This window comes from Phoca vitulina, unplaced genomic scaffold, assembly GCF_004348235.1.
Source record: "Phoca vitulina isolate PV1807 unplaced genomic scaffold, GSC_HSeal_1.0 scaffold2, whole genome shotgun sequence".
Lineage (NCBI taxonomy): Eukaryota > Metazoa > Chordata > Mammalia > Carnivora > Phocidae > Phoca > Phoca vitulina.
This window is the reverse complement of record NW_022589705.1, coordinates 89,888,638-89,907,036: the sequence shown is the minus strand read 5'-3', so window position 1 is coordinate 89,907,036 and position 18,399 is coordinate 89,888,638. Positions and strand designations below refer to the sequence as shown.

Genomic DNA, 18,399 nt, shown 5'->3' with positions numbered 1-18,399 from the left:
ATAATGAGGTGACAACCACATGAATCCCATCTTGGTGAGTCTTAACAAATAAGCCTCACGTCCAAGGCCCTGAAAGCTACAAATTGGCCAGGGTCAGGAGAGCTTACAAGACCTCAGGGATGGGGCCTTACCTGTGTTCCCTTAGACCGGTGACTTCACTGCCCTGAGGACACAGCTCCCAGCCCAGTCACCTTTCTGGATGGGGTGGGGTTCAAATAAAGTAAGAGGCAGGGAAATGTTTTTAAAAAAGCAAAAATCTGGGGCGCCTGGGTGGCGCAGTCGGTTGAGCATCTGACTCCTGGTTTCGGCTCACGTCGTGATCTCAGGGTCGTGGGATCGAGCCTGGAATTGGGCTCTGAGCTCAGTGTGGAGTCTGTTGGGGACCTTCTCTCCCTCTCCCTCTGCCCCTCCCCTCTCTATGTGCACTCTCTCTCTCTCAAATAAATGAATCTTTAAAAAAAAAATTAAAATTAAAAAAAGCAAAAAATCTCCTTTATAAGGAAAAACAAACAGTTGGAACAAAGTGAGGGGGGAAATAGGCAAAAAAAAAAAAGGGGGGGTCCATATTCACCTAAGATTTTTTTAAGCATACTAGAACATAAGAAAAATAGGTAACTTATAAAACTTCACTTAGGATTTGCAGACTCCAGCTGTTCAGACTCCCAATAGCCCCATACTTGCTGATCTAAGAGAGATGCTGGTTTGTTTGTAACCAAAACTTCCTTTGGATCAGTGGTTCTCAAGTGGGGCCCCATGGGGGGACATCTGGCAGTGTCTGAAGACATTTTTGGCCGTCACTACTCAGGGAGGGGTGTACAGCCATCTATGCGCAGAGGCCAGGGACGCTGCTCAGCATCTTACAGCGCACAGGACGGCCCCACAACAAAGGATTATCTGGCCCCAAATGTCAATAGTACTGAGGTCAAAAGCCTTCCTGTAGAGACAACCATGGGGTCACAGGCCCCAGCCACTGGCTGGAGAAAGGGCTGCTGGGACGAGTCCTGCAGTGTCCTTGGTAGTCTTCTGCCCCTCTTCCTCTCGCAGGTCATTTGTCTCCAATGTGGAAGCAGCTAAGAGCCTGTCTGGCACTGGTGGGGAAAGAGCAAACCCACGAGAGGCCACAAACCCCTTTAAAGAACGACAGCCACAGCCGTAGAACAGACCTGGCCTCGGCTGCCGTGGGCCCGGAGCAGGAAGGTTTTGGGGTGAACAGTAAAGCAGGGTGAGAGGCGGAGGGGCTCTGGCTCGCATCACATTTTAAAAAAGAGTTTTTTCCGGAGGAAATTGAAACAACCGGGCATCTGTTTGTAAATCCCTTTCTGCGAAACAGCATTAGCAACCTGTGAAAACATGAGCACGGGGAAGTCTGTGAGGGCTCTCGATGGAAGTCAGAGGTCCAGGGAGGGGCTGCGGGGGAATGGCCACTGACCCAGCCCTGACATAGCGCTGGCTTGTACTCTGTGCCTACGAGTCTGTTTCTGTCTGTTGGTTGTCTTTTAGATTCCACATATAAGGGACACCTGGGTGGCTCAGTTGGTTGGGTGTCTGCCTTCAGCTCAGGTCATGACCCCAGGGTCCTGGGATCGAGCCCTACATCGGGCTCCCCGCTTGGCGGGGAGTCTGCTTCTCCCTCTCCCTCTGCCTGCCGCTCCCCCTGCTTGTGCGTTCTCTCTCTCTCTCTCTCTCAAATAAATAAATAAAATCTTTAAAAACAATTAATTCCACATATAAGTGAAACCCATACAGTATTAGTCTTTCTCTGTCTTATTTCACTCTGCATAATACCCTCTAGCTCCAACCATGTTGTCACAAATGGGGAGATCTCATTCTTTTTTATGGCTGAGTAATATTCCATTGTGCATCTAGACCACGTCTTCTTTATCCATGCATCTATGGATGGATGCTTAGGCTGCTTCCAAATCTTGTCTGTTGTCAATAATGCTGCAGGGCAGGGCAGTGGGGGGATGGGCAAAGTAGGAGAAGGGAATTAAAAGGTACAACTTCCGGGCATGAAAAGTGCAGCATAGAGAATATAGTCAATAATACTGTAATAACTTTGTATGGTGAGGTGGCAACTACACTTATCGTGGTGACGTCAGAATTGTCAAGTCACCGTGTTGTATGCCTGAAACTCACATAACATTACTACATATGACAACTATACTTCAATAAATACACACACACATACATAAAAGCTTAAGAACAATTTAAAAAACCTGCAGCCTCCTTGAGTTGGGAGGGAGGGTGTTGAAAGAAGAGTATATCCATTGTAAGTTTAGAAAACTCAAAATTCAAAATTTCAAACTTCAAAACTTCACAAAGTTCAAATCAGACTGAGAGGTTTGCTTAAAGAAGAGCCGAGAGAAGAGATCAGGTCCAGGAGCCAAGTGCACCGCTTGGCCCTGACGGACTCCCAGCCTGACCCTGCAGGGCCCGGCTGCCTCTGAGGTCACCTGCCCAGAGCCACGGCGCATGGGGCCCCCTCAAGTCCTGTACTTGCTTCTCCTTTCTCCTCCGCTCCGCTCCGCAAAGCACAAAGCCAGAGCCTCTTCAGGAGGAAGGCATGGTCCCAGCCCTTCCAGACCCTTCTCATGACACAAAACACCTGAGCAAGCGGGAGAGGCCCACGTGTGCTCTGAGACCCATGGAGGAAGCAGCTGCTCTGAGCAGGATCCCAAGGAGAGAGGCTGGGACCCTATCAGGCCATCCTTCCCACTTTCTCACTGGGGTCCCCCGAGAAGGGCATATACTGAAGAAATCATAATTCTTGAGGGTCAAGGGTAGAAGACTACATTGTGGGGCGAAGGGTGCAGGCCCCACGACCTGCCTTCAGGAAATGCCACGCTCTGGCCACTGCGCCATCCTGCCCTGCACTGAGGACTGGCTCTGCAAGTGGGGATGCCAGTGTCAGCCTGGGACGTCAGAGGAGCCAGGGAAGGCAGCCCTTTGAACAACGGGCCAATGTCACTGTAATGGCAACACCTCGCAATTAAGAGAAGCAGAAGCGCCAACCTCATGGCAAGCCAAGATGCAGAAGAAACCTCTGGTGTGGGCCCGGGGCCCTGCCCACCCCTCCCGCCCTCTCCCGAGGAGGACGCATGCCCCTCCCAGCAGCCCTCCCTCTCCTTCCCCAGAGGAAGGCCACGCTCACCCTGACCAGGAGGGTCTGCAGGTCTTCAGAGTGAGCCCACTGCTCAAAAACCCCATCCAAGGTCTCCACGTACCAGGAGCCGCTCCTGGTATCCCTCCAGGAAACAAAGCCTGCAGAAGCAGAGAGGCTGAACTTTATTGGAGAGCCGCGAGCCACCCCCCACGTGCAGGCTGGAGCCGCCTCTGGACTTGGGCCCATTCACACGTCCAGCAGGAGCGGCCCACATCCCTGCGCTCTGTCCCGGTCAGGACCTTACTTCACCCTCCCCACCACCTTGGGCCTTTGGTTGTGATTCCTGCTTTCCCAGCAAGAAGAACAAGGCTCCGAGAAGTCACGTGACTCACCCAAGGGCTAAGAAAGGAAGGAGACTAACGCTCCTCACACCTGCTGCGTGCCAGGCGCCGTGCTCAGCGAGGCACTAACCACTTCTCGAACCCCCAGGGCGCCCCCTGAAGTGGGACTGCTCTGCCCATTTTAAAGATGACAAGACCGAGGCAGGACCAAGACAAGGGTGAGGCAAGTGAGGCATACAAACCCAAGAGCAGGTGCCCCCTTAAATTCTGCATCCTAAGCGCCTCACCTGCCTCGCCCTGAGCTGAGGCTCAGAGAGGCGAAGTAACTTGCTCAGGGTCCCACAGATGGCAAGAGGCAGAGCTGAGACTCACCCCCACGCCTTTCCTTCACAACACAGCTGCTTCTAGGGCAGACCGGGGCGGGGGGACCCGCCGGCTGGGAGGAGGAGCTCTCCTGATGCGCTCACCTGGGAAGGTGGAGTAGGACACGAAGATGTCACTGGGTGTGGGCAAACTAGACACGGCGTCCGGCTGGTCAAAGGGGCCTGGGCCTTCCTGGAACATGACAGCGTCTGACTCCGGGTCACTGCCAGAGGTCCTGTCTTCAGGGGAAGCGCAGGCCACCTCAAACCCATGGTCTTTCTGCTCTGCAGGGACGAAAGACAGACACACCACTCATCACTGACACACACAGACCAAAGCTCCTGCTCCTCACTTCCTGGTGACATCCGGCCTGCCCCAGCCTGAGACCACCGGACTCCCTCTGGAGCCAGGGTTCCGGGGCTGAGCAAATATCAGCAAGAAACAGAAACCGAAGCTTTGCCTTTCTTTTTTTTTTTTTTTTTTAAGATTTATTTATTTGAGAGAGCGAGCATGCGTGTGTGAGCAGGGGAGGGGCAGAGGGAGAGGGAGAGAGAGAATCTCAAGCAGACTCCCCACCGAGCATGAAGCCCAACGCGGGGCTCAAACCCACGACCCTGAGATCACGACCTGAGCCAAAATCCAGAGTTGGATGCTTAACCGACTGAGCCACCCAGGAGTCCCCAAACCTTTACTTTTTACTATAACAAAAGTTTTACACATTCATTAGGTAAAATTTTATCTAATCACAATTTTTTTAAAAAGCTGTAAAAACAAGTTACAAGGTAACACCCAAGGGAACCGAAAATGGGTGTTCAGACAAAACCTTGCACAGCAATGTTCACAGCAGCATTATTCACAACAGACAAACGGTGGAGACGACCCACGTCCACGACAGACGAATGGATAAACGACGGGCTGCATACATCCAGTGGAATTTCATTCTGGCTTGAAAAGGAAGGAAGCGCCGGCCCCTGGCGCACTGTGGACAGGCGCTGGAAACATGCCGAGCGCAAGAACCAGGTGCCAAAGGCCACGTCTCTGGCTCCGTATACGTGAAAGACCCAGAATGGGCAGAACCACAGAGAGGAAAGCAGGCGAGTCATTGCCAGGGACTGAGAGGAGGCAGGCATGGAGAGTGAAGTGCTGATGGGTATGAAGCTTCTGTTCGGGGCGATGAGAAAGTTCTAGAATTAGGTCACGGGCATGTGTGCTCATGTACTCACTGCCACTGAACTGTATACTTTAAAATGGTTAAAATGATCAACTTTATGTCATTAAAAAACAAGTAGCATTATTCGATCTTGTTCTCAGGGGGGCGGCCTCTGTTAACAATCGGTGTGTTTCCTTCCAGACATCTCTCGTCTCTCTGTCCATCATATGTCTGCTGAATGGGTCGTACTCTTCTGTCCTTGCGTCTCCCCTGCCTCCCTCGTTATTTTGTTCTACTATATTACTCGTACTCGCAAAGCTATCTCAGATCCTTGTAGGGAATCAAAGGCGGCGGCAAACCATAAGGTCACGGGATCTGTGGAGATGTTTACACCCTCTGACCCTGTACTTTCCCCAGGAACTAATTCAAGTGACGTCAACACCCTCTATGTAAAGACATTTGTGGTCACGGGAGCCAAAAATTGGGTATCACCTCAATGGCGGACGTTAGGGAAATGGATTAGTGAGTGCCGATCACTAAAACGGAGCATTATAAAGCCCTCTGAACTAGCGGTGATGAGGACCGCAGCGATGTGAAGAAATGCTCACGGGCTAACACAGGATGAGAAAAAGCAGACTGTGCCCGCGGGCCACCATCCACAGATAAGAGGCAGAAATGAGACCGCTGTGTCAGGCTCGCAAGATCCTGGATGATTTCTACACTCACATTTTCTGTCTTTTCGGTTTCAAATTCTGAATTCCCCCCAAAGCTGTGGCAGACCTGGGAACCAGAGGGGTCAGGGCAGGACTCCGGCCACCCACAGCTCTGCCACAGAGCCATCGGGGTGATGACATGGCAGGAGGTCTCCCAAGACGAGCTCCAGGGAATCACTGCAGGGTGCAATGGGCCACTCCAGACAGAAAGCAGCTACAAAGAGCTTCAGAAAAAGCAGACAGAAGGCAGAGTGGCCCGGAGGGTTCCTTAGGGAATGGTTTCTGGGGCAGGTGACTGTGACCCAGGCTCTGATGGGAGAGGGAAGAGTCCTGGTGGGGGAAGCAGCAGGTCAGGCAGACCCTGGGCAGGAGAGGAGGCGGGTTTCGTGGCTGGATCTGTGGTGGGAAACAGCAAGGAGGGAAGGAGGTCACAGTTCACCCAGGGAAGCTGGGGTCCCAACTGCAGGGGGCAGAGATGGGACAAGGATGGTTCTGGCAACCCCATATAATAGCCCCAACATCTACTGACCTCTCACCCCATACATCTGACCCAGAAACTGGGCAATTTGCCTTTGTTCTCGCAGCTGACCTTCAAGGGCCGGGATTCTGCCCTCTGTGTGTTGCCTCTCAGCCCCGCTGCCTCTTCCATGGAGGCCCCCAAGCCTGCAAAGCCTGGGCTTCTGAGACGTGTGAGAGCTGGGCTGTTCCCCTGCTTACTCAGGTCCCTGCTTCTGGTTGTTTTCTTGGCCGAGATTCTGGAATCTGCCCTGGGTGTCTGGGAATGACTTGAAGTGGAACAGGGGCCGGGACCTGAGATGTGGGTGGCCGGGGTCGGGGGCACTGTGGTGGGGGAAGCCACAGGAATGGCCTAAGGAGACGGAGGGGAGCAGAGGGACCGCCTGGGGAAAGCGGAGAAGACACAGTGGGATCCAAGAGGGGGATCCGAGAGGGGAATACGAGAGAGAGAGAGAGAGAGAGAGAGAAAGAGAGAGAGAGGCAGACAGGGGATGCGAACTCCATCTCCATTCACGTGTCCTCCTCATTCGACAACTCTGAGGTGAAAGCCTCGCCCATGAGTTATGTATCTTATGCACGGCTGTGTTCTTAAGGAGATTCTCGAACCCCCTGTAAGGCAGACTAATTTCCCCGTAAGAATAAACACCCAGCAGGAGGAGGAGCTGTCCCCTCAGCACAGAAAATCCACAGCCACGCGGCACATTGTGCTTCCTTCTGCCTTCTCAGCAGGAGCTCTAGAAGTCTGAAGACGGGCTGCCCCAAAATGAACAGCTGGGCTTCACAGAGGCTGCTCGGCTCCGGCCAAGTGCATCGGGCTGGGTCACGCTGTATCACGCTACTTACTCACCCACATGCCACACCAGCGCTACCAACTCTGAGGCGCATGTTTCTGCCCTGGGGTGTGCACTACCTCTTGGAAGGGGTGCGTGACTTGTCAAAGGATTTTAAAACTGTTTGAAACTGTAACAACAGTGAATTTTGCAAAAGCAACCCAAAAGTCACCAAAATCCAGGGCAGATGTTCAGATGCCTGTAAACAAGAGGACGCCCCGCAGGTCGCAGACGCAGATTGCGGGGCAGGTCAGCATTTCTGTTCTCAGCCGCTGTACCGCCCCCGTGTGGCCACGGCGTTACACACAAGGTCAACAGTGGCCTGGGGGCAGAGCAGGGACCACAGTCCCAAAGGCAGCACCCTAATCACTCCATTCCAGCTCTGAAATCTTGCTGCTCCCATGGAGTTGGGGATTTTTTAGTGGAGGGAATCGATATTATTTAAAATTTTGCTCACAGTAATTTTTATATGGTTCTATTTCAAAATCAAATAATTAGAATCCACAGAAGATACAACCATCCTGTGAGCTTTGTGCCAGGCTGAAGGGACCTGGCTGAAGGCAGACGGGCCCGGCCCTGCCCTGGGAGAGCTGAGCAGGAGGTGAGGCCATCTCAATACAAAGAGAAAGTGCTGTGAGGGAAGAACAGAGGCTGCAGGAGACCTTGTGGGTTCGCTAAGGGGTCCAGAGAGTGACCCTGCAAAGACCCTCCGTGCTGCTGAGAATGGACAATGAGGAGGCACTGAGCCTGAAGACCAGCTAACCATAACTTTCCCAGAAAGCCAGCATCCCAGCTCAGCCTCCATCCGTGGTTCCCTTGCCCACTTCATCTTTCATTCTCCTCATACAAGAAAGAAGAAGCATTTGCTTCAGAGTAAGAACATCACCTGACTACATTTGGGATCATGAGAAAAACGATGAGTTGGAGAGGATTTCCATGACCCCAAGAGCAGCAGCCTTTCCACCTTCCTCTTACCATAACTCTGAGGTAACTGTGCTGGGGACAGGGGGACAGAGGGCTCCTATGCAACACGGGGTCTTCTGGGGTCAGGGGGACAGGGAGAGTCCAAGTCTGCAGCTATAAAAATGAACCGGGCACTGTGTTAAGTACTGTACATGCACTGATTCATGCACTAGATATTTGATAGCGATGCTAGGAGGTAGGTTCTGTTATTATCCCCACTGGCCAAGACTTCTAGAGATTAACTGGCCCATGTTTGTACAGGAAATAAGTAGCCACCAAGATTGAACCTGGTATTCCCAGTCACTCATGGCCAAGCTATGGGCATGGGTCACAACAGTGACTTGATACATTTCCAGTCAAATTATAAATTCCAGGGAGCAGAGACCCTGTCTATCCTGGATCCCCAGCACCCAACACACAGCTGGGTGTCTACAGCAGATACTCAATAAACACTTACCAGATGTCATGTGAACAGAGCCTGCTCTCCTAGACAACCCACACTCCCTCACCTTACCCCCACCAACATGGAACAGTATGGGACAAATGAACACATTCAGAAAAATATGCTGCTGGGGCACCTGGGTGGCTCAGTCGGTTAAGCGTTCAACTCTTGGTTTCAGCTTAGGGCATGATCTCAGGGTCCCGGGATCGAGCCCCGCATCGGGCTCCACCCCCGTACCCGCTCAGCAGGGAGTCTGCTTGTCTCCCTCTCTCTCTGTCCCTCTCCACCACCCCCACGCTCTCGCTCTAAAATATATAAATAAATCTTAAAAAAAAAAAAAGTATCTGCTACAGGTTATGATCTCAGGGCCCTGGGAATGAGCCCTGCGTCAGGCTCTGCACTCAGCATGGAATCTGCTTGGGATTCTCTCTCCCTCTCCCTCTGTCCCTCCCCACCCCCCTGCTCGTGTTCTCTCTCTCTCTTAAAACAAACAAACAAACAAAAATATATATATATATTTTGTGTGTATATATACATATATATACATATATATGTTTATGTATATATACACACACATAATATTACTGCAATCTCCAGTACCTGGGCCCTTGGGAATTTAATTTAGCTCTGGTCTCCCTTTCTCTGCGACAGTGGAAAGAAGGTCTAGTTGACGGAGGTCGGGGGAGTGATAAGGAAAATGAAAGAGGTTTTTTTCCTCTCCTCTGCTTTGTGATTGCCAAGTCTCTGGAGTTGAAGCTGCCAGAGCTGAATGAGCCCCAGAGGCTCCTGCACCGTGAGCTGGAAGGCTCTAACCTCTACAGGCCGGACAAAGCTGAGACCTACTCGAGGCAGAGGCAGGTGCTGCCGTTCGGGCAAAGGGGCCATGTTTGGGACCCTCTGACTGCCCCTTGGGCATCAGGAGGGACTGGAGAGAGAAGGAGGCAGGGGCGGCTCCTCCCACTAGAGTCATCGGCAGGGAGACTGAGGACCTGCTTACCCCCACCACAGGCCTGGATGAAGAAGAGCTTGGGCTTCCCTCCCAAGCTGGGGCACCTGGCTCCATTGAAGATGTTCACAATTTTCTCGATGGACACAGGACATCCATCCGTGCCATAAACCGCCCCTGGGAACTGGCGGTGGCTGGCCTAGGAGACCAAAAATCCTGGTTACAAAACCAAGAAGCTGGGGTAGGAATCCAACACACTGTTCAGAGGCGTTGTGGGGCCAAGCGTTTAGAAGGTCCCAGCCAGGGGCACAAGCCTGACTTAGACAGAGGTAGGCTCTGGATGGGTCCTAGGCAGTCTCTATTCCAGAGGTCTCAGACTCATGTGCCTAAAACATTAGCCTAACTGGAGAGCGCTGACCAGCTTCTTCTAGATTGGTGGTTCTCAAAGTGTGGTCCCTGGACCAGTGGCATCTGCATCACCTGGGAACCTGTAAGGCATGCTGATTCCTGGGCTCCTGCCAGACCTAACTCAAAACCCTGGCGGTGGGGCCCAGCGATACGGTCTTTCAGGAGCCTCTGATGCAGCTAAGCATTGAGAACCACTGCTCTAGATCAGTTCTTCTCAGACTTTCTGCGTACGGGGACCCTATCAAAGCAGACGCTCCCCGTGAAGAGGTCTGGGGCAAGGCCTGAGAGTCTGAATTTCTCACGAGTTCCTGGTGAAGCCTGTACTGCCGGTCCAGGGGTCACACCGTGAATGAAAAGGGGGCAGTCCCTGCCCAGCTACAGGCCAGAGTTTCACTCTGTGAGGATGTGGCCTAGTAAGGCCAGACCATTGTGGTTTTTCAAGAGAAGCTGGAAATCCTGATTTCTCTGAGAAAGTTGCCACTTTTGAAAACACTGTGCAACCCCCAGGGGGACTACAGGCCTCCAGCTTGGAGCCTCTGACCTGTCCAACCCTCACATGAAAAGTTGGGGGACCTGAGGCCCAGGCAGTGGGACGGGCTGGGCCACAATGACGCAGCACATTAGTGGCCATGCCTAGAGTGGATCCCAGTGTCCTGACACCCAGGCAACGGGAAAGGGCCTGGGACAATGCCTAGCGGGATGGAGGCAGGAGCTGGGAGCTCCTGTGTGCTGTGCCCGGCTCTGAATAAAATCCAGGGTAGGAGCTCTGTGGGCAGAATCTCCTCCCTGCCTTTCCCAGATGGCTTCTCCCAGGAACACAGCCCCACCCAGGAGGAGCATCCAACTCCTCAGAGGGCCGGGTGGCTCCCAGGAAGACAACAGGGGATAGACAGGGCCCCACAGCTCTTCCCACAAGGCCAGGACACAGGAAGGGATGGGGCTCCGTCAGGGCCTCTCAGCTCAGCACTTGGAGGCAGCTACCCAAGGAGCATCTACCTGACAGCCATGAGAGAGGACAACCACCACGCAGCAGTCCAGGCCGCTGTGGTCCCGCCGCGCCAGCTCCTCCAAAGCCTGGACCATTTGCTGCGAGAGAAGGTGGCAGATGAGCCGGAGCACTGATGGATCGGGTCCCCACGCTGGGCCCGCCTGGGCAGAGCACCTTCCCCGCTCCCGGGGCCAACACTGCAGTAATGCCCATCCCGACAGTCACGAGAGCCACCGTTCTTGGACACCAGGTGCTGTGCTCGGGTACGGCAGGACGCCGCCCCGCCCCTCCCCCACCTCTCCATGGACAGTGACCCTACCTTGGCCATCAGGTCGCACTTCACCTCCACCGTGAAATGCAGCAAGCGGAAGCGTCGCTGCAGCTTTTCACAGTCGATATTGGAGCCGGTGCGGGCCGTGAGCCTCGACTCGAGGCAGAAGTTCACGTTGTTGATGATGAGGCAGTGGCCGCAGGGGTCTGCGTTCAGGGCGTAGGCCTGCCCAAGCACAAGGACCAGTGTCAGCTGGGGTCTCGCGGCACCCCTCTGGAGAGAAGGTGAGCCCCTGGGCCCCGTGTCCCCTGGAATCCCCTCTCACAGCAGCCTGTTCTTTTTGCCATAGTACTTAACACGACTGAGACTGACTGAGATATGTCTCTGTGTAACTAGCTTCTGATGACTCCACAGGGGCTAGAAACACAAGGGGTCTGCTCCCCGGTATCCCGGTGTGGAGCCCAGACCCCCACACACGAGTGGGAGTGATTCAATCCCACAGCCGATGCTGATGGTCCTGGCCCCCTCCTGTGAGGTCTGACCCCCTGACTTCACAGACAAGGGAAGAGCAGGGAGGCTCGGACAGCCTGCTCCAGGAAGAGCTGTGTCAGCGTCAGGGAGCAGTATGGGGCCTGGGACCCTCCCAACAGCTGGGCTTAGTTCCCTGGGCTCCCGACACAGCTGCAGAGGGAAGGACCTGGGACGTGCACAGCAGAAGAGCCCAAAGCCAAGGCAGCTGGCCCCAAGTCACAGGAAGACTCACCAAATCAGGATTTTGCTTGGAAATCTCCTGAGCACCTGGAGAAACAGAGAGATAGAAAGAGAGACAAGACGTGAACACCTGGCCCAACAGGGGTGGGAAAAGGGTCTTTGAATACAGAAGAGCAAGAATTCAGGAAACATTAGGGGGTGCTGGTGGGAGACTAGGGGCACAGCCACCTTGCAGAACAGCTCAGAAGTCTCCAGTGAGGTTAAGCACACACCTACCCTCTGACCAGCAATTCCATTCCAGGGTATAGACCCAAGAGAAATGAGCGCAGTGAGCACGAAAAAACCTGGCCGTGGATGATCACTGAAGCCTTATTCTTTTTTTTTCCTTAAAGATTTTATTTATTTATCTGAGAGAGAGCGAGCGAGCACATGCATGCACAAGCGGGGAGGAGGAACAGTGGGAGAGGGAGAGGGAGGAGCAGACTCCCCGCCGAGCACAGAGCCCGACGCAGGGCTCGATCCCAGGACCCCAAGATCATGACCTGAAATGAAGTCAGATGCTTAACCAACTGAGCCACCCACGCACCCCGCTGAAGCCTTATTCTTAATGCCGGGAACCAGAAACAACCCAAATGTTCATCAACAAGTTGGTGGATAAACAATTTATGAAAAAAGCCATACAAGGGAACAGTCCACAGCCTGAAAATGTACAACACTGCGGATAAAACAAAACTTTATGCCAAGGAAAAGAAGCCAGAAGAGTATACGTGACATGATTCCATTCATATGAAATTCTAAAACAGAAAGGCATAAGGGAAGCTCTAGGAGAGTGGATGCTTCCTGTCTGTAGAATCCGTGGAGCCCAGCACCCAGAAAGTCCTCAGCAAATATGTGCAGAATGAATAAATGAGTAAAGGTGATCGTTTTTCCTTCAGTGTCAAATGAGTTTTCATTTTGATTAGCAAGAAGTCCACTGACCACCAGCCTATAAGGTAGGAGGACCTTTTTCTTCTTAAACAAAGAGAACTTGGTGGCTCTCTCTGAGTTGCAATGTAAGGTGAACTGCACTGGAGCCTATTCTCCTGATCCCACAATGGTGCCATTCATTGCTCACAGAGGGCCGGGACCCCTTGCTGGGAACTATTCTCTCAAGAGTTTTAAAGCCATGCCAGAAAAGCATTCACATCCCTTTTTTTTTTTTAAAGTAACTTTTTTTTTTTTAAGATTTTATTTATTTATTTGTCAGAGAGAGACACAGCGAGAGAGGGAACACAAGCAGGGGGAGTGGGAGAGGGAGAAGCAGGCTTCCTGTGGAGCAGGGAGCCCGATGCGGGGCTCGATCCCAGGACCCTGGGATCATGACCTGAGCCGAAGGCAGACACTTAACGACTGAGCCACCCAGGCACCCCTCACATCCCATTTTTTAATCGGAAATGGTTTTACCTGCCTGAAGAATCCTATAATTCACAGCCTCAAATCTGGAACTATTGCTCATTTCCAAAATCCCACTGCACCCCAACAATATAACTATTATCCACAACTGAAGAATTCTTTCATTCCCCAAATTAGTAGTATCGATCCACAAAGTGAGAGAGGGACATGATCAAAGTAGCACAATTAAGAGTTTTCTACCGCCTTCCCCGACAATGAACACCCATTTTGACAATCATCCACAAATGAGACTGCCTTTGTGGAAGTCCAGGAATTGAGCAGAGGAGTTCCAAAACACCGCTGGTGCAAAGTAATCCAAAATTAGATGCACTGAAGAAGCCAGTCAGTAAGGACTGGAGGAGGTGACTCCTCCTTCAAATGCAAAGCCAACCAACACATGACTTCAAGAAACATGAGAAATCAAGGAAATAGGACACCACCAAAGGAGCAAAATAATTTTCCAGAAACTGACCCCTGAGAAATAGAAACCTGCAATGTGTCAGATAAAGAATTCAAAACTGCTGTCTCAAGGAAGCTCAGTAAGCTACAAGAGTATACACAAAGACAGTTCAACAACATCAGGAAAACAACACGTGAACAAAAGAGATAGAAATCATAAAAAAGAACCAAACAGAAATTCTGGAGCTGAAGGATGCCATGAATGAAATTAAAAATGCAACAGACAGCATCAACATCAGACTCAATCACGCAGAAGAAAGAATCTGCGAAGTAGAAGACAAGTCATTTGAAATTATCGGCAGAGAAAAAAGAGAAAAGAACAAAGATGAAGAAAGCCTACATGAACTATGGGTTATCTTGAAAAGAAACATCTATGCGTTATTGGGGTCCCAGAAGAAGGAAGAGAGGGAGAAAGGGGCAGCAGGCTTATTTAGAAAAATAATGGCTGAGAACTTCCCACACCTGGGGAGAGATCTGGACATCCAAGGTCATTAACCTCATAGGTCCAACTACTCACCAACCACTCTCTTGGTACTCACAGACATCACTGAATCGTCCAGAACCATTGTCCACTGGCCTGGGCACCTCTGGTCTGAGAACCTCTGGCCTGAGCTTGGCTGGCCAGAGCTGCTCAGGCCCCAGCACCACTGGAGCGAGTTTTCTCGGAGTCGACTTTAATGGACCCGTCTTCTCTCTGAGATCCTCTGGTGTGAGGCCCATTGGTCCAAGCACCACAGGCATGAGGTTCAGGGGTCTGACGGCCTCTGGATTCTGCTTTTCTTCTTGCCGACTCATTCTCAGGAATGAAGCCAGCACATCCTGGCCTGTGTCCTCTAAGCAGGAGATGAACAAAGGAAGGGCCTGACTCCCTCGGGTCTCTAGATCTATGACCAGCTGCCTGGCCTGATCGCTCCGAGACCCCGAGCCTGCATGCTGTTTGGAAAGAAAGACATGGCAGTGTTACCCACACAATGTCCTGTGACTCTCATTTTGTCCCCCCCATTTCCCATCTAGCCTAAGTCTAAACAATCGGTCACGTGGGCAAAATTTGAGCCTGCAGTTACACTGAGTGTGTGCCCCTTGCCAGCCTTCATTTATCTATTTTTTTTAAAGATTTTATTTATTTATTTGAGAGACAGAGAGCACAAGCAGGGGGAGCAGCAGGCAGGGGGAGAGGGAGAAGCAGGCTCCCCGCCGAGCAGGGAACCCGATGCGGGGCTCTATCCCAGGACCCTGGGATCACAAGCTGAGCCGAAGGCAGACGCCTAACCGACTGAGCCACCCAGGCGCCCTGCTTATCTATTCATTATTTTGGAGGCATCTCCTATGAGCCCAGCATTGCTAAGTGCTGAAAATACCGCAGCGAACATTATTAGTCCTCAAGAAGCAGACATCTAGTGAGGGTTGCAAACAGACAAATCAACAGTGACACACCAAAGACAGAAGTGTCAGGTGGGAAAGTACATGGGCCTAGGAGGGTCCAGGGTAATCCAAGTCAGCCTTGGGAAGCCAGGGAGGCCTCCAGGAGGGGATGTCTTTACTGAGACCCCAGGGACATTAGGAAGTGAAGAGTGAATTCAGAGAAATGAGAAATGTAAGCTGGAATGGGAAACAGTCATGAGGGACGAGGCCTTTGGGTGGTCATGCCAAGAAAGCTGTGAGCAGCTACTGAGGAGTTTTAGGAAAGTGACAGAGTCAGATCTGCCTTTTAGAAAAATCATCCTAGGGGCAGGGTGGACAACAGAAGGGAGTGAGCCACAGCCAGATCAGGTGGTGGCAAAGACAGTGCAGCAGGAATGGAGAAGTGAGTGAACACACCAGAAAAATCAAGAAGGAGAATGCACAGGATTTGGGCACTCATCAGGTGGACTGTAAAGTGCAGGAATGGTTGAGGTTAACAGGTGTCAGGATGGTGGGGCTGGTCACTGACACAGGGAAAAGGAAGAAACTGTTTATCTGCTCATCCTTTCAGACCCAGCTCTGGCCAAGTTCCTCAGGATCCACAGGGATAAGACACCACCCTGGCCTCAAATATCCTATAGCAGCACTGTCCAAGGGAACTTTCTACGATGATGGAAATATTCTTCACCTGCGCTGACCAAGATGGCAGGCATTAACCAACATGGCTACTGAGCACTGGGGTCCTACAACTGAGGAACCGAATTTTCTATTTTGTTTAATATTAATTACTCCAGATTTACACTTAAATAGCCACATGTGGCTAATGCTACTGTACTGAACAGCACAGACCTATAATGTCACTGAAAAGACCTCACTAACAAAACAACTAGCTACGGGCCTTTCTCTCAACATTTATGGAACACTCACAGTAAGACAGACACTGTGTTAAATGCATCATTTCATCTAGTCCCCCTCAACAACCTTAAGGGGTTAAATTACAATTATCCCCACTTTACAGATGAGGGAAACTGAGCCCCAGAAAGGCACTACAACTTGCTAATATGTAACAAAGCCAGGATGAGGACCCAGATCCATGTGGCTCAGCCAAACCAGGTGTGGCAAAATGGCGGCCTTGTCGTTCGTGCGACGTTCTTTTAAAATCTGAATTTGTTGCTAACATTTAAAATCAGGGAATTTAACATCAAAATCAGGACTTTCAGCTTCTCTTTAAAAATCTGGCAACACAGGGCCAGCATTCCGGAATGACCATATGAGCTGGAGCTGGGGGGCTGCCCACCGCAGCGCCCACCCATTGGGCCTCTGTGGGCATTTGAATTTGTATCTGAAGGCAAGGATATGGCCTCAAACAATTTCCACTCCTCAGTACAGGCCACAGAGCAGATGCTCATGAGACTTTTTATTATTATTATTCATTGGTAATTTTTCATTATGACCCTTATCCTATTAAAGACTTCTTCACTAGGTCAGGCCAAGCTCCTGGATGATGGAGAAAACGGACACTCGGTCTGCAAGCAGTCCCCAGGGCAGTGGCCAGAGGCCTCCTGAAAGCCAAACACACCTCCTGGTAGGAAATACCTCCTAGACCCCTCCTAACCTCAGTGGCCTGTGGTGAGAGCCAAGTAAGACATGAAACTGCTTTTAAAGAGAACCTCACATGTTTATTTTCTCCATTACCTGCATCAGGCCCCTCATCTCCAAAACCCCTTAGGAAAACATAAACTTAGCACAGGAGGGGCTGGACAAAGTGGGCAGGGCACAGCCAGCTAGGCCCGAACTCCGTGCCTGACCTTTCAGTCTCACATCCATTAGCTCATTTGGTTCTCACGCTACTACTGTTGTCCCCAATTCACAGTCCAGGAAACTAAGGCTCAAAGACGATCAGTGACTTAGCGGGGGACACAGAGCCAGGCGGTGTGACCCACCCCCTCCAGCTGAGTGCCCTGAACCTCCCACGCCAGAAGGCCGGACACAGGCCTAGTTCCCGGGCAGAAACAGCGCTGCAGCAGCCAACAGTGCATGCTTGTGGTGCAGGGCGTGGAATCGCTCTAGCCCACCCTGGAAGAGGCGTTCGGGATCGCACGGTTCCGCTGGACGATCTAGCGGGCTCAACGCCGTGAGGGAAAAGGGGGTTCCCACACGATGGTTCCCCAAAGGGGATGGGTACGGGGGGCACAGACCAGGAGTGGAGAGCGGGAGCTCGGCCTTTAAGTCATGCTGTGGCTTCAGAAACCCTCTCCGCGCGGCCTCGCTGACCCCAGCTGGGACGTGAAGTCTGCGCGCGGCGCGGGAAACCGGGCGCACCTGAATGTCCTCGATCATGGCGGGCGTGAAGAGCTGGCGGGACAGCAGAACGTCCCAGAGCGAGGCCACCTGCAGCTCGCGGACCAGCCGCACCCGGCATCGCCGCAGGAGCTGCCGGTCAGCCTCGTCCATGGCGGCCAGACGACGGGGACCCGGGCGGCCTCGGTCGGCTTCCGGGCCTCGGCCGCGGCGCCCCGCCCGCCGCCCAGGACCCGCCTCGGGACCCGCCACCGCGTTGAGCCCCGCCCCCGCATCGCCCCTCGGCCCCCGGGTCCCGCCCCCAGGCCCCGCCACCGCACCACCTCCGCCCCCCGGCTCTGCCTCCGCGCCCCGCCCCCGGGTCACACCCCGCGTCGCCGCCCCGCCCCCAGGACACACCCCCGCGTCGCTGCTCCGCCCCCAGGGCGCACTCCGAGTCACCGCCCCTCCCCCAGAGCGCACTGCTAGTCAGCTCCGCCAATCCCTAGCCAGAAGGCACGGCCACTCGGCTTTTACAAAAACTCGGAGGCGGTCACACTGCTGGTAAGAGGGACACCCATGCCATGGTCTGTCCCGCCCCATTCAAGCCCCTCCCGGCTATGGTGTCCTCTAGCCGCCTCCCCGCCGGTAATAAAACCGTAATTCTCTTGCCCCCGCCCCGTGCCCAGATGTCGTCGTTTACTGTTCCGAACTCTCCTGTCTCACCCAACCAAGCCCACATTTCACGGTCTTAAATCCCCCTCTTCCCCCCCCCCCCCCCTAGCACCCCCTACAGGGAAAAAAAAAAAAAAAAACTGGCAGAAATCTAATCTTCTGAACTCCCAATTTGTACAGCTCACTTCCACATTTCAAAAATAATTGCTCCTGTTTATTGAGCATTTGCTAAGCCTCAGCCATTGCGCTGGTCGCTTTACATTGCGTTATCTCACTTGTCCTTGACTACAATCCTACCAAAGGAATACCAAAAAGTGTTCTTTTCCCCCATCTTGTAGATGGGGCTCAAGGAAGTGGTCTCCGTTCAAGGTCCCAGAGGTAGTAAGTGGCACAAGGCAGCCAAAATTT

The 18,399-nt window shown here is 52.5% G+C and overlaps 1 protein-coding gene across 2 annotated transcripts; it reads right to left on the bottom strand.

Moving 5' to 3' along the window:
- Positions 1–441: 441 nt before the first annotated feature.
- On the bottom strand, positions 442–17,579 carry CASP9 (caspase 9). Of its 2 annotated transcripts, none has more exons than XM_032393167.1 (9): positions 17,359–17,579; positions 14,175–14,568; positions 11,798–11,832; positions 11,083–11,259; positions 10,772–10,861; positions 9,419–9,566; positions 3,912–4,091; positions 3,152–3,261; positions 442–1,340 (listed from the first exon to the last, which is right to left on the bottom strand). In XM_032393167.1, the coding sequence occupies exons 1-9, from the start codon at positions 17,488–17,490 to the stop codon at positions 1,251–1,253; spliced, it is 1,356 nt and encodes a 451-aa protein (XP_032249058.1). In that variant the 5' UTR covers positions 17,491–17,579; the 3' UTR covers positions 442–1,250. The 2 variants fall into 2 exon arrangements, with proteins under 2 accessions (XP_032249058.1, XP_032249065.1); XM_032393174.1 differs by lacking the exon at positions 17,359–17,579 and adding an exon at positions 17,235–17,321.
- Between the last annotated feature and the right edge of the window lie 820 nt (positions 17,580–18,399).

Coding starts and splice junctions, on each gene's coding strand:
- CASP9 (XM_032393167.1), bottom strand. CDS start 17,490: ATGGACGAGGCTGACCGGCAGCTCCTGCGGCGATGCCGGGTGCGGCTG. Junction 14,569..17,358: donor CCATGATCGAGGACATTCAG/GTGCGCCCGGTT, acceptor CTTTCCAAACAG/CATGCAGGCTCGGGGTCTCG. Junction 9,567..10,771: donor TCCTCTCTCATGGCTGTCAG/GTAGATGCTCCT, acceptor TTGGTCTCCTAG/GCCAGCCACCGCCAGTTCCC.